This window comes from Terrapene carolina, unplaced genomic scaffold, assembly GCF_002925995.2.
Source record: "Terrapene carolina triunguis isolate 2854851 unplaced genomic scaffold, T_m_triunguis-2.0 Scaffold21, whole genome shotgun sequence".
Classification (NCBI taxonomy): Eukaryota; Metazoa; Chordata; order Testudines; family Emydidae; genus Terrapene; species Terrapene triunguis.
In genome coordinates, this window is record NW_020664372.1 from 24,682,274 (window position 1) to 24,696,754 (window position 14,481).

At 43.5% G+C, this 14,481-nt stretch overlaps 1 protein-coding gene across 2 annotated transcripts in view; it reads right to left on the reverse strand.

The window, feature by feature from the left end:
* Positions 1 to 14,481, reverse strand: part of NALCN (sodium leak channel, non-selective) — a 348,982-nt gene that overhangs the window by 55,932 nt on the left and 278,569 nt on the right. For both annotated transcript variants that reach the window (XM_024194179.1, XM_024194178.1), the window contains one exon: positions 537 to 610. In XM_024194179.1, coding sequence (XP_024049947.1) covers positions 537 to 610 — 74 coding nt within the window. The remainder of the gene's footprint in view (positions 1 to 536; positions 611 to 14,481) is intronic.

A 14,481-nucleotide genomic window follows, 5' to 3' on the forward strand; every position in this document is an offset into this window, starting at 1 on the left:
ACTTTTGCATGTGATCACCATTGTAAGGTGTCCACAATCAGTCCCACAGAGTTAATAATCTACAGGTCTTCTTTCTATGCTATCTTGCATAGCTTACTTATGTGTTTGGTAGGAGTACTCCACTTGGGTTCCTGTACAAAGATTGTGCTGGAATTCCCAGGCACGAGTGCAAAATATAAGTGCTTTTGAAGAGTGATATCTTGGTTAATTCTAAGGGAAAAGGTGGAAAAAGCCAAAATTTGACTCTATATTATAAAACACGATCCCTCTTTTGCCACTGTATCCATGAATAATATACTTTAAGAGCATGTTATCATCGGTTATTATCATTTACACAAAGAGGTAAAAACAAGTTGTGTTTTTTTTAATGCAAAGAGATACCCTGGCACAAATATTAAGCACACACTGTAAACTGACTTAATATTTTAGCACTCATGCAGAAGAAACAGATTAGAAATAATTCATAACTCATTAATGAGACCCATTTGTCATCCAAAAGATAGAAAGCATCAAATCAAATTACCCCTGTTTGTTACCTAAGGATTTTATTGATTGCTGTCTCCTTTTCCAGAAGATTTCTTGCCCTGATGCTGAAAACAGATTTACGGAGCTATAAAATAAAACAAGACAGTGCAATTTTAGTTGCTATATAGACAGTAATAGTTAAGTGCATTGACAGATCGATCGGTCAACACATTATGTGATATACACTTCCGCATAAAACACATGTTCATAGAGAAGCATAAATTACAACATAGTGGCCTCCATCATAAAATCAACATTTTCCCCGCTGCTCTATCACTGATCTCCTGTTGACATCTCCAGGTGAGAAGAGGTGGAAAATGATCAAAGTGGCCTTTTCCACAAAGTGCAGACTGATTCACTGCTATCTCCAGTGATGCCTGAGGTGCTAGCCTCTTTCTGCCATTGCCTGCCCTCCCCACATCTGTGCTGCGTGGAAGAGGAGAGAGGGTGAGCATTAATATCTGATCTTCCCTCCAGCACTGTTGCATTGGCTACCTTGCATGCCCTATATCAGAGGTGGGAAAACTATGGCCCGCAGGCCACATCCGGCCCGTGGGACCGTCCTGCCTGTCCCCTGAGCTCCTGGCTTGGGAGGCTACCCCCCGGCCCCTCCCCCGCTGTTCCCCCATTTCCACAGCCTCATCTCATTGCGCCGCTAGCCCAATGCTCTGGGCGGCGGGATGGTGAGCTCCTGGAGCAGCGCAGCTGCAGAGCCGGGCCTGACCTGGTGCTCTGAGCTGTGTGGTGGCGGTGGCATGGCCCAGCTCCAGCTGGGCGGCGCAGCTGTAGCGCCACCAGCCACTGGTGCTCCAGGCAGCGTGGTAAGGGGGCTGGGAGCAGGGGGGGTTGGATAGAGGGCAGGGGAGTTTGGGGTGGTGGTAAGGGGGCGGGGGTGTGGATAGGGGTTGGGGCGGTTGGGGGAGGAATAGGGGGTTGAATGGGGGCAGGGGTCCTGAGGGGGCAGTCAGGAAGGAGGGGGGGTGGATGGGGCGGCAGGGGGCAGGGGTTCCTGGGGCAGTCAGGGGACAGGGAGAAGAGGTGGCTGGATAGGGCAGGGGTCCCTGGGGGGCTGCCAGGAATGAGAGGAGGGGTTGAATGGGGCAGCAAGTGGCAGTCAGGGGTGGGAGTCCGGGGACGGTCAGGGGACAGGGAGCGGGTGTGTGTGTCCCGGGGGGGCCGTCAGGGAACAGGGGGCATTGGATGGGGCAGGAGTCCTGGTGGGGGGGGCAGATAGGAGGTGGGGGCCGGGCCACGACCCCTTCCCCTAACCGGCCCTCCATACAATTTCCGAAAACCGATGCGGCCCTCAGGCCAAAAAGTTTGCCCGCCCCTGGCCTAGGGCATTGTTCCAAGCAGTTTCAATATACATGCAAAATATGTCTATTCAAATGTACAGAAACTCGAGAAGCTTGACCTTTCCCTGACTTTCGACACTTCCATGACTCTTCTATGAACTAAAATACATAAATTCACTGATTTTAAGGCCAAACAGGACCATTATGATCATCTAATGATTAAATGATAAAATATAGGGCCTATATGCTTCCACCACAGCTCCATTCAGTTCTCCTACATTCTGTGCTGGTACTGGGCGAAGACATGGAGAGAGTATAAACACCTGATCTGCTTATCACTGCCATTCAATTCCCACTGAACTGCTTCCCGCAATGGAGGTAAGAACATAAACACTTTCTGAGCTGCTGCCTGATCTGCCTGGCCCTCTGCCCTGGTCATCTGTCTCTACATCCTGGGCTCTACTGCTGTTTCCAGGTGGGGAGAAGGAGGCAGCATAAAGTCCAGCTTTTCTCAGTGGCTGAGGCAGCCAGGCCTATCCTTTCCAAGTCTCCTTTTCCCTGCTGTGCTAGTTTTCAGGGAGAGAGGACTTGATTAATTAGACCATTTTTATAAGCAGACATTTTTCTTTGTTTCTGTTTGTTTGCTTGCTCGCTCCTGGTAAATGCTAGGCATATCTTGTGAGGATAAGCCTTCCTGGAGGTTAGGATAAAGGCACAGACATACCACAAGAAAGACATTGCCAAGCCCAAGCACTGAACTGTTGGGATTCCCCCTGAGACCTCTTTCCACTCAGCTTCGAAGAACTCAGTTTGACTCCAGACTTCGTCACTCATGTATATTTATTGCATACAGCAATGTCACACTGAGCTGACTAGACTCAAACACAGAGCACATCACAGGTTCAAAGTTACACAGAAACCCTTTTTATATACAATTACACATCTCACTGCATTTACTATACATTGACTCACACATTTTGGGTCTGGCTTGGTTACTTTGTAGGAACAAATCCCCGTACAGCATGCTCTGTTCATGCACTGTCCATGTTCAAAATACTTTTTACCTCATTTTTAAATTCCCAAAGTATTTTGTCCATTGATATCTTGTTCTTTGTAAACAGTTCCCTTGGTATTTCTGCCACTTATCTTAGATAGTTCAGACATTCTGTTTCAGCTCATTGACCCCTTTACCTCTCTTAGTTAACACAAACATTCCGTTTTCAGCCTGCTGATCTATTTACCTCCATAGTCCTGTCACTCATGTCAAGCCAGGCCTACATTCCACCGTCTTTATTTTTCTTTTTTATATTAGCATTCATTTCATTCGTATCATAGTCCTGCCTTTTTGTGCTCTCTTTTTAAAGTTTACCAGGCAAGAACACATTTCCAAGACCACAGTAGCTGTAATCATTTTAACCACTATTAATATTAGGCTCAAAGTACTAACCAGGGCGGTGCAAGCTCACCTCCTCTGGTACAGCCCACCAGGGTATTTCCACTGCATGTACAGTATTGCCCCAGTTTCCTGTTGCTTGGCTATTATTTGGGCAATGGACACCAATGGCTCTATTTTCCCTTGTACTAGATAAGTGGTGTTAATGGACAAGGGAAGTCTAGGTGAAAAGCGACTGATCACCAGTGACTCCCATTTGGTGTTGTCTGTTACAGCCTCTGGCTAGGTCTACACTACCCGCCTGAATCGGCGGGTAGAAATCGACCTCTCGGGGATCGATTTATCGCGTCCCGTCAGGACGTGACAATCGATCCCCGAATCGACGCTCTTACTCCACCAGCGAAAGTGGGAGTAAGAGCCATCGACGGGAAGCCGCGGAGGTCGATTTTGCTGCCGTCCTCACAGCGGGGTAAGTCGGCTGCGATACGTCGAATTCAGCTACGCTATTCGCGTAGCTGAATTTGCGTATCTTAAATCGACCCCCCCCCTGTAGTGAAGACGTAGCCTCTGTCACATTCTCCTTAATCTGCACACTTGGCCATATGGCATGGGTTCCACCCTGAGTCAGAGAGGTGAAGTTCAAACAAAATCCATCCAGGCTCCCCTGTCATGGTGTTGTCCCCATTGAGAAGCCATGATAACCGAGAGCACATACTGTGTCTCCAGGCTGTATCACTTCCTTCACTCTCTCTTTAATAGTATCAGAGGGGTAGCTGTGTTAGTCTGGATCTGTAAAAAGCAACATAGAGTCCTGTGGCACCTTTAAGACTAACAGATGTATTGGAGCATAAGCTTTCGTGGGTGAATGCCCACTTCGTTGCATGCATGCATAAAATGACACAGGACTCTCTGCTGCTCTCTCTTTAATGACTATTTGGGCCCAACCTTCCTCGCTTGTGGTCCTGCTCATTCATGCCGAGCACTCTCAGAACCATTTGTACTTGATTCATTTACAGTAGGTTGTGCTTATTTCCTCTTCTCCTCGTGTTGCTAGGTATTTTTGCTCCCGAGGCAAGAATATAAAATTGTGCCCTCCCCCAGGGCCGGCTCTTCGGCCGCGGGTCCCTCAGTCCCTCTTGGAGGGAAGGGCCTGCTGCCGAATTGCCGCCGAAGAATGAATGAAGCGGCGGCGGTAGAGCCTGTGATTTTGGGGGTCTAACTCATGATTTTTGAGTGCTTGGGCTGGTAATGTTGCTTCCAAGATGGTCTTTGGTTCCAGTCCAGTTCCAATCCAGAGAGGGACTCACAGGTTAAGAGAGGAGGGAGGTGCTGGATATCAGCAGTGGCCACTAGGGATCAGCATGTGTCCTGACAATGCTGGGAGTTCAGATTTGCAGGGCAGGATCAGGGGTGGCAGGTTTGTAGAAATTTTGGTGGTGCCCAGAACCCGCCCCCACCCAAACTCCATCCCCACACCCGCCCAAGGCTCTGGAAGGGAGTTTGGGTGAGGGAGGAGTTCTGGGGTGCAGGCCCTAGGCTGGGGCAGGAGATTGGGGTGCAGGCTCTGGGAGGGAGTTTGGGGATGGGAGGGGTGCAGAGGGATGGGGTGCAGGGGTGAGGGCAGTGGGTTGTGGCTGCAGATGAGGGGTTTGGAGTGTGGGAAGGGCTCAGGGCGAGAGTAGGGGTGAGGGCTCTGTCTTGGTCTGGGAATGGGAGGTTTGGGGTGTGGGAGGAGCTCAGGGCGAGAGTAGGAGTGTGGGGAGTGAGGGCTCTGGCTGGGGCTGGAGATAAGGTATTTGGGGTGTTGGAGGGGCTCAGGGCTCGGGCAGAGGGTGCGGTGGGGGGGTGAAAGCTCTGACTGGGGGTGTGGGCTCTGGGGTGGGGCAGGGCTGGGGATGAGTTTGGGGTGCAGGCAGGCAGCTCTGGGACAGGGGCCAGAGAGGAGGACTCCCCCCAGCCCTTTCCCTCCCGGCAGCAGCAAGTTCTGGGAGAGGAGTCCCCCGCCCCAGCAGCACACTCACCCCCACCACTGTCACTGCATGTGCTTCTAGGGCCCCTCTCACATCCAGGAATCTCCCTCGCCTCCCCCGTGGTGGGTGCCGGGGAGTGCTGCGTGCTCCCCTGCTGTTTCCCCTGTCTGTAGCCTCACTGGGGGTGAGGGATGGGGCTGCCTCCTTGCCCAGCATGGGGCAGGAGCAGTGACTGCGAGTGGGGGAACCCTGTGCTGCTGGAGGGTCCTCCCGGAAAAGGGAAGGGTCTGAGGGGGAAGGGCAGGCTCAGAGTCAGTCTGCCCTGGCACTGGAGAAGGGGGGCACTAGGACCCTGCGGCAGCAGTTGTTGCAGGGAGGCAGCATGGAGCTGCTCTGCTCTGGGGCTGGGAAGAGGGGGTGGGAGCAAGTCGGGGTCGGGGGACACTCGGGGGAGGCACGGGGGAGGAGGGGGCCGCAGGTGGAGCCATGGGGGAGATCACCTGGGTTATAAATATCTCCGTGCCAGCAGCTTTTTTTTTCTCTCCAGCACTTTTTGCGCCCGAGGCAAGTGCCTCACTCGCCTCGCCCTTGTTACGGCACTGTGTTTAACTAACTTGACCATTCCCCCAGTTGATTTTTTTATTTCTTGACTAAAACATTGCCTGAATGCATAACAAGTTTAGTATCATATATGCTGCACACAATTGCTTGAGAAACATTATTATTATGTAATGAATTAATTACAGTATTTACAGATATATTAATTCATTTCAAAGTTTGCGCAATGGAGTGCATATTGCTAATAATTGACACCTCCTGCTGCAAAGTTAAAGAACCTCCTCCTTTTCCAATGGCGTTACCAAATTAATCAGTTAGTGGGTTCATTTTAAGGTATAATCCCTCAATGTCATAAAAATTACATAAGGAGACCCCAAATCAAATGCCACCGAGTATGGCTGCCACTGTGTCCTTTTTGGCTCTACAGTTTCTGTATCCTTGGAAATATGGCTCCCACTGGATTCTGCCATAGTCAAATGTGTGCCCTGATACTGTTGCTAAACCATGTTTTACTATGTGGCCCGGCAGGTTCCAGGAGATCTGCAAGTAATGAACATTTTAAATAGAGGAATAAATCATAACTGAGGAATTTATCCATTCCTGCACCCGTGATGAACATGGGGCCCTAGGCATCTCTCAAGACTTGACTATGTCAGCTATTTGGGAATCATTACCATAATCTCTAAGTAATCATTAGAGAAACATTTAGGAGCTTCTAGCAATCCCATCCCTATGTTTGATCAATCTGAAATAGTATCTTTAGGCACATCTCTTTAAAGTTATTTATTATAGATGGACCAGAAATTGGGCTTGTTTCATTCACCTGTATCTGGCCTAGGAATATAGGAACAAGGTCTTCAGAAGACTATATTTTCTGGTAGTAAAAAAAAACTGAAGCAGCAAGTATTTTTGTTTCTCTCAAAGTCCAAACTGATTCTGATTCATGGTAAAACTTCTTTATTTTACAGACTTTCTATGTCCTCAAAATACATTAATATATGCCAGGTGACCTTAAAATGTTCACTGTTTTGAAAGATTCTATCATTTCTTGAGCAAAACCATACCGCTGAGATGCATAATATCATTGAAAGCAGTAATTTTTTTTCTAAACAGTTGCCCTTTTCAAGTGTGGATATTAAATGCTTTGTAAGCTCCCTTCCCACGCATGCTTTTAACCTGTGCAATCTAATAATAATGTTGATTATTTTTAAGAATAATTTTTATAAAGTAAATTACAGCTACATTTTCAAAGCACCATACTTTTGAGACCCTTCATCTTCCCAGAAAACCTGGGAGATGTGCATGAAACATTTCAGGAAGATCATTGTTTTTTGGGGGAGCTTGGTGTTCCCCAAATAAGATAAACTAGATGTTGGGATTGTTGACTATAGGAAGAACTGGAAGTCAAACAGAAAATATTAGTACGTAATTTAAGTTATAATTGAACTGGCATCACAGAGACTTGGTGGGATAAGTCTCATGACTGGAATTATGGCTTAGAGGAGTATAGCTTGTTCAGGAAGGATGGGCAGAACAAAAACAGAGGCGATGTTGCATTCTACATCAAGAATATATACACTTGTTGATCAGTTGAAAATCTCTGGGTAAAGACAGAAGAGCTAAAAATAGGGGTGACATCATAGTAGGGGTCTACTATAGACCAACAAATCAGAAAGAGGAGGTGGATAAGGCATTTCTAGAACAAATAAAAAGAATATCCAAAACACAAGACCTCGTAGTACCCAGTAGTACCGAGACATCTGCTGGAAAAGTAATGCAGCAAAACACAAAATTTCCAATAAGTTCTTGGAATGTATTGGAGACAACTGTTTGTTTCAGAAAGTGGTATAAGTAACTAAAGGACAGCCATTTTAGAGTTGATTCTGACCATCAGGGAACAATTGGTAGCAAATCTGAAGCTGGAAGGCAATTTGGGTGACAATGATCATGAAATGATGAATTTATGATATGAAGGAAAGGAAGGAGTGAAAGAAACAGAATAAGGACTTCAGAAAATCAGACAAACTCAGAGAACTGGTAGATATGCTATGGGAAGAACAGCTAAGGGAAAAGGGAGTTCAGGAGAGGTGACAGTTTCCCAAGGAGATAATATTAAATGCACAACTACAAACTATCCTGACATAAAGGAAAGATAGGAAGAATATTAAGGGGCCAATATAACTGCATCAGGAGCTCTTTTTAGTGACCTGAAAATCAAAAAGGAATCCTATAAAAAGTGGAAATATGGAAGAATTGTGAAGGAGTAGTACAAAAGAATAGCACAAGCATGTAGAGACAAAATCAGAAAGGCTATGGCACAAAATGAGTTACACCTAGCAAGGGACATAAAAGACAATAAAAAAAGGTTCTTTAAATACATTAGGAGTGAGAGAAAGATGAAGGAAAGTGTAGGTTCTCTACATAGTGGGGAAGGAAATCTAATAATTGATGACATCAAGAAGGCTGAGATGTTCAATGCCTAATTTGGTTCAATCTTCATTAAAAAGGTTAATTGTGATCAGATACTTAACACAATTAATATTAACAACAAGGGGGAAGGAATGCAAGGAAAAATACAGAAAAAAACAGATGAAAATATTTAGATAAGTTGGATGTATTCAAGTCGACAGGGCCTGATGAAATTCATCCTAGGGCTCTTAAGGAACTAGCTGAAGCAATCTCAGAAATATTACCAAATATCTTTGAGAACTCAAGGAGGGCGCTTGAGGTCCAAGAGTCCTGGAGAAAGGCAAACACTGTACCTATCTTTAAAAAGGATAACAAAGAGGACCTGGGAAATTACACATCAGTCAACCTAACTTTGAAACCTGGAAAGATACTGCAACAAATTATTAAACAAACAATTTGTAAGCACCTAGAGGATATAGGATTATAAGGAACAGATAGCATGGACTTGTCAAGAACAAAACCCGCCAAAAGGACCAATTTTCCTTCTTTGACAGAGTTACTGGCCTAGTGGATGGGGGAAAGAAGTAGACTTGATATATCTTGATTTTAGTAAGGCTTTTGACACAGTCCCACATGACAGTCTCATAAACGAACTAGGGAAACATGGTCTAGATGAAATTACTACAAGGTGGGTGCACAACTTGTTGAAAGACCATACTCAAAGAGCAGTTATCAATGGTTCCCTGTCAAACTGGGAGAGTGTATCTAGTGGGATCCTGCAGGGGTCAGTCCTGGGTCTGATACCATTCAATATTTTCATTAGTGACTTGGATAATGGAGTGAAGAGTATGCTAATAAAATGTGCAGATGATACCAAGCTGGAAGGGGTTTGGAGGGCAGGATTAGAATTCAAAAGGACCTTGACAAATTGGAGAATTGGTCTGTCCATGAAATTCAATGAAGGTAAGGAAGGAAGGAAAAATCTAATGCATAACTACAAAATGGGGCATAACTGGCTAGCTGGTGGTACTGCTGAAAAGGATCTGGGGGTCATAGTGGATCACAAATTGAACATAGGTCAACAATGTGATGCATTTGCAAAAAAGGCTAATGTCATTCTGGGGTGTATTAATAAGAGTGTTATATGCAACACACAGAAAGTAATTGTCCCACTCTACTCAGCACTGTTGAGGCCTCAGCTGGAGTATCCTGTCCAATTCTTGCTGCCACACCTCAGGAAAGATGTGAACAAATTGGAAAGAATCCAGAGGACAGCAACAAATGTGGCAAGAGTTTTAGAAAACTTTATTTATGAGAAAAGGTTAGAAAAACTGGGCATGTTCAGTTTTCAGAAAAGAAGGGGGGAACCTAATAACAGTCTTCAAAATATGTTAAAGACTGTTAGAAAGAGGACTGTGATCAATTGTTCTCCATGTCCACTGAAGGTAAAACAAGAAGTAATGGGCTTAATTTGCAGCAAGGGAGATTTAGGTAAGATATTAGGAAAACCTTTCTAACTATAAGGGTGGTTAAGCTCTGGAATAGGCTTCCCAGGGAGGTTGTGAAATCCCCATCATTGGAGGTTTTTAAGAACAGGTTGGACAAACATCTGTCAGAATGGTCTATGTTTACTTGGGCCTTCCTCAGCACAGGGGCTTGTAGATGACCTCTCCAGCCCTACATTTCTCTGATTCTATAATACCTGCTATGTGTATACATCAGTCATAGACTATTCTGTAAATAAAAAAGAATTGACATTTATTGACTACTTGTAACAGATCTGTTTCGCATTGGGATGTGGATTCATAATACTCTGTATATGTATGTGTATATGAGTATGTGCACATATATAAAAATGTATTTTGTGTGCATCTTGTTTTAATGAGATTCTCAATAGTTCATCACAGGTTTAGTGGATTTATGAACATGGTACCCTGTTGTGGATTTAGATATAATTGAGACTGCTGAGAGTAATGGCGATTTTTTGTTTGATTTTTTTTCTTCTAATGTTGATGATTACCAAATGTAGTAACTGAAGAACTGAATTATTTTCCTAAAGTTAGGAGTGGGACATAATGACAGTATTTCCAATATTGGGAGGTGTTAGTTGTGGACATCTTAGGCCCCAATCTAGCAAACAATTACAAACATGTTTAAGTTTATGTGCTGTGAGTAGTCTAATAAAGTCAAAGGGAATACTTAGACCATAAAGTTGAGCATGTTCTCCACTAATGGCTGTGGTGCCTGTGTATGTAATCCTCGTGTGCAACATGTATACAATCCTATATAAGCGGTGACTTGTCTATATACATTAAAAGTTGTGTATATCTAATCTGAGCACAAGCAAAAAATGTAGACCCAACTCTACAAGTGCACCTTTGAAGATTTGGCCAACAATATCTGGGAGTGACAACCTTGAGGAAGAATTCTTTAGAAGTGCCCAAATTATCCATTTCTCATATTTAAAGGCAACAGTTGAGATCAATCAAGTATCAACAGGCAAAGAGATTCATCAATTTCAGGTACTAATGGGCCTACTAGAAAAAAACCTCATTCAGGAAAGCATTGCAGTTTTTTACATATTAAGTATTTTTTCTTAAGTTATTTTATATATTAGATCAGGGGTCGGCAACGTTTGGCACATGGCTTGCGGGTAAGCACCCTGGCGGGCCAGGCCAGTTTATTTACCTGCTGACGTGGCAGGTTCGGCCGATCGCGGCCCCCACTGGCCGTGGTTCGCCGTCCCGGGCCAATGGGGGCGGCGGGAAGCCGCGGCCAGCACATCCCTCACCCACGCCGCTTCTCGCTGCCCCCATTGGCCCGGGACGGCGAACCGCGGCGAGTTTGGGCCGCGATCGGCCGAACCTGCCGCTTCAGCAGGTAAATAAACTGGACCGGCCCGCCAGGGTACTAACCCTGGCGAGCCGCGTGCCAAACGTTGCCGACCCCTGTATTAGATAATTAAACCAAGATGCTCCCTACTTCAGTTTCCAAATTTTACATAGTGTCACAGACAAAATGCTACAGTATTGTAAGTGAGGACATACACTTGGGTTTAATGATTGCTGTTTCATTTAATAATGTCTTCATGTGGCATGCTGGTACATATAAGGAGTGTGGCAATTAAAACTTGTGATGCCTGCAGAGTTCCTGAATCATGTAGAGGAAATTATTAGTAGTTTTAATGTAGAAAAGACAACACTTGATCACATGATATAGATTTAAGTAAGTATATTATACTCTATTAAGCTTATTTTAGGTTATACCGATTTAGCCTGCTGTTTTCTTTTATTATATATTGTAAAGTGCTGTGAAGACTCACTAAGTATATGGTTATTAGTTATTTATTTGTTTGTTATTTATGCAGCCCATAAAGGTGCACAATGCAATAACTACCATGTTATATAACTTTTTATTGCATTGCATTATTATTTCTCAGTGGAAGACAGTGCCCTGCTTTTGCCTACAACATCTGATTATTGTTAAATATGTTCTTAAGAACTTTTATTTTAAAGAACTCCTGCAGGTTATTTTAATCGGAGTGGAGCAGCTGTGGCAGGTCAGCAAACCACTCTTAAAGCTTCATCAATAAAAAGATTTTAGATGGATGTCATGGAAAACACACACTACTAGGAAACCATTACCAGGGCTCTTCTTTTGATTCCCAGATTCCCAAGAATTTATTTGTGCAGGTGCTGCCTGAGAACACAGAATTAAGAAATCATTGACCTGTCTCTAATGTTTTTTCAACAAGTGCTGGCACATTTCACTACTGTCACTGACAGAGTGGATTTAAAATAGCCAAAATTACTCGATCCTGATAGTGAGTCTGACTTTTTATTCTTTCATTTTTCTTAGGAAGAGTCAGTTACCCAAAATGCGTGCAACAAACCATTATAGCATATGCCAGTTTACAAAAAAAAATCACAGAGCAATATTGCTCTGCAGCACCACATGCTGCTGTAAAAGGGTACTGCACATATTTTAATGGTAAACTATTTTTTTAATTTAAAAAAAAAACCATTAAAAAAATCCAAGGCTGTTCTTCCTGGATAAAAAGATTTAGTTCATGAAATAAAAATCAAGGCATCACAGGACAATACTGATTTATTATTTATGCTAGATCAAATCTAATGATTATGGGTCAGTTCCTCATGTAAAATGGCATAGTTCCATTGACTTCCTCCTAGGATCAGGTCCAGTGATGTTAAATATTGCAAACTACTACTGAATATTCAGATTTTGCTATATTTATATGTCCTAGCATCATTTTCCAGTGTACAGAGAGAATTGCACAGAAATATTTTTTTTTTATATTAAATTTTACAGAGCCAGGGAAAGTGCAAATTACATTATATTAATTTTGATATTACACCAATAGGAAGTTGTTAACAGAAGCATGAAGGTTAGTTCAGGTGGGTGTTTTGTAATAAAAGACCTGGATTCATAGTGGACAGTGAAGTATAATAAATCCATGGAATGTTTTGGGGACCACTGATAAGGTAGATGTAATATACTTTTCCATTGTAACCTCGGAACTGTTCTTCTAAACATGAGGAGTTTGCTGTTATGTAACGTTAATAGCAATGCAATATTTTAAACATAATTACTATTTCCCATCTGTAGAACCATATGGAAATATTTGTCTGTTCTATCCTAGGGAATGCAAGCAAGAAAATAACATCCACCGTGTGTGTTTTACTTGGGAGTTTGGCAGATGTCAAGTGGTGGTTTAATTTATACAGCATAGCTGAATGAAGAGCCTACTGTATATTATATCTGTTATTTAAAAATATAATCTGTATTGAGGGTGAAAACATGTAAGAGTTCATGTAATATAGCAGCATAATTTTCAACAAATAATGAGAAAATCTTATGTCAGTTTGGACAGAAACTAGCTAATAATTCAATGTTAAATTACATTTTGGGGACTCATTGCCTTCAAACTCACTCAAAGATGTTTTGCAGATCACCCTTTAAATCCATACATGGTTTATTTGTTAAGTAACATTGATACTTTTGTGCCTATTCATACGTGTGCCCACTGACTTATTTTGATGGCTGACTACTGGCTCTCGACCTGGCTGATGATGATGACATCAAACGGCTGGGCACATTGCGCATACGCTGATATGTTTCTTGCTTGAGGAGCTCAGCTACCACAGAGGTGAGCACAGTATAAATACCTAGATAGACAGTCTGATAGACTGCCAGACATTTGGGGTCACATTGTCAAAGATAATTAGGCACCTAAGGATGCAGGTAGGCATCTAGTGGGATCTTCTAGAGCACCTAAGCTGGTTAAGCACCTAAATCCCATTGAAATCAATAGGAATTAGGCACCTAACCTGCTTAGGCTCTTTTGAAAATTCCACTAGAGGCCTACCTGCATTTTAATCTGGCCCCTAGACAAGACTGTCCTCACAGAGCAGCCAAGAAAGTGAATTTCCATTGCATCATTCCAACAAGGAGGCAGGGCTTGACTCTCTCCATCAACTGAGTGGGATGGGAAAGGAGTTTGCCCTTAGCCCTGTGGCACCTTCAAGACCCTCAAAGCTCTGACTCCATCTTTAGCCCTCCTACAAAAGCCATGCAACTGAGAGTTCCCTAGAACATTACCAGAAGTGAAAGAGTGATTATGATTATGCTGACAAGGTTAACAGTTTATTCATGATGCCCCTCAGGGCTTGAAGGGGAAGATCTAGCATTTCTGCCACCCTTAAATCTTACCTCCTCTTTACTCACAGAACCCGATCCCCATGGAGGAGCTTCTATGGGGTCGGGGGACCCAGGCTACAGAATTGGCATTCTTCCCTTCTATGAACTGTCATACCAAGATCTGACGTATCTGCATTCTCTCTCGTTACAGAAACAGAGGGAAAGTGATCTGGACAATTGGTGTTTTGCACCAAAGCCTTAAAAATTTCAAGTGAAACACTGAGGAAGTAGAACACTGAAGTAAAAAGGAGGGGATTCATTATGGAATCCAAAGAGCACCAGAAATTCTTAGTCTCTAAATTTCATTTCTATTGGATGATAACTATGAAGATTGGTCTCCCCTCAGAATACAGTTTAATATAGGGAGGACAGATAGGTCTTTTTTCAGATAGAAATTCGGATATGATGCCTTGTGCTATGGTGATAAGCACTTTAAAAATACTAAAGGCCAGAGAAAGACTGTAATAAGAACAGTTTCATATGAATTAATGTTGTTCCTTCTTTTGTTCTCCAGACAATCGTGGTCAGAGGGGTGAAGTATGTGTGCTGATTACACACACACACACACACACACACACACACACACACACACACACACACACACACACACACA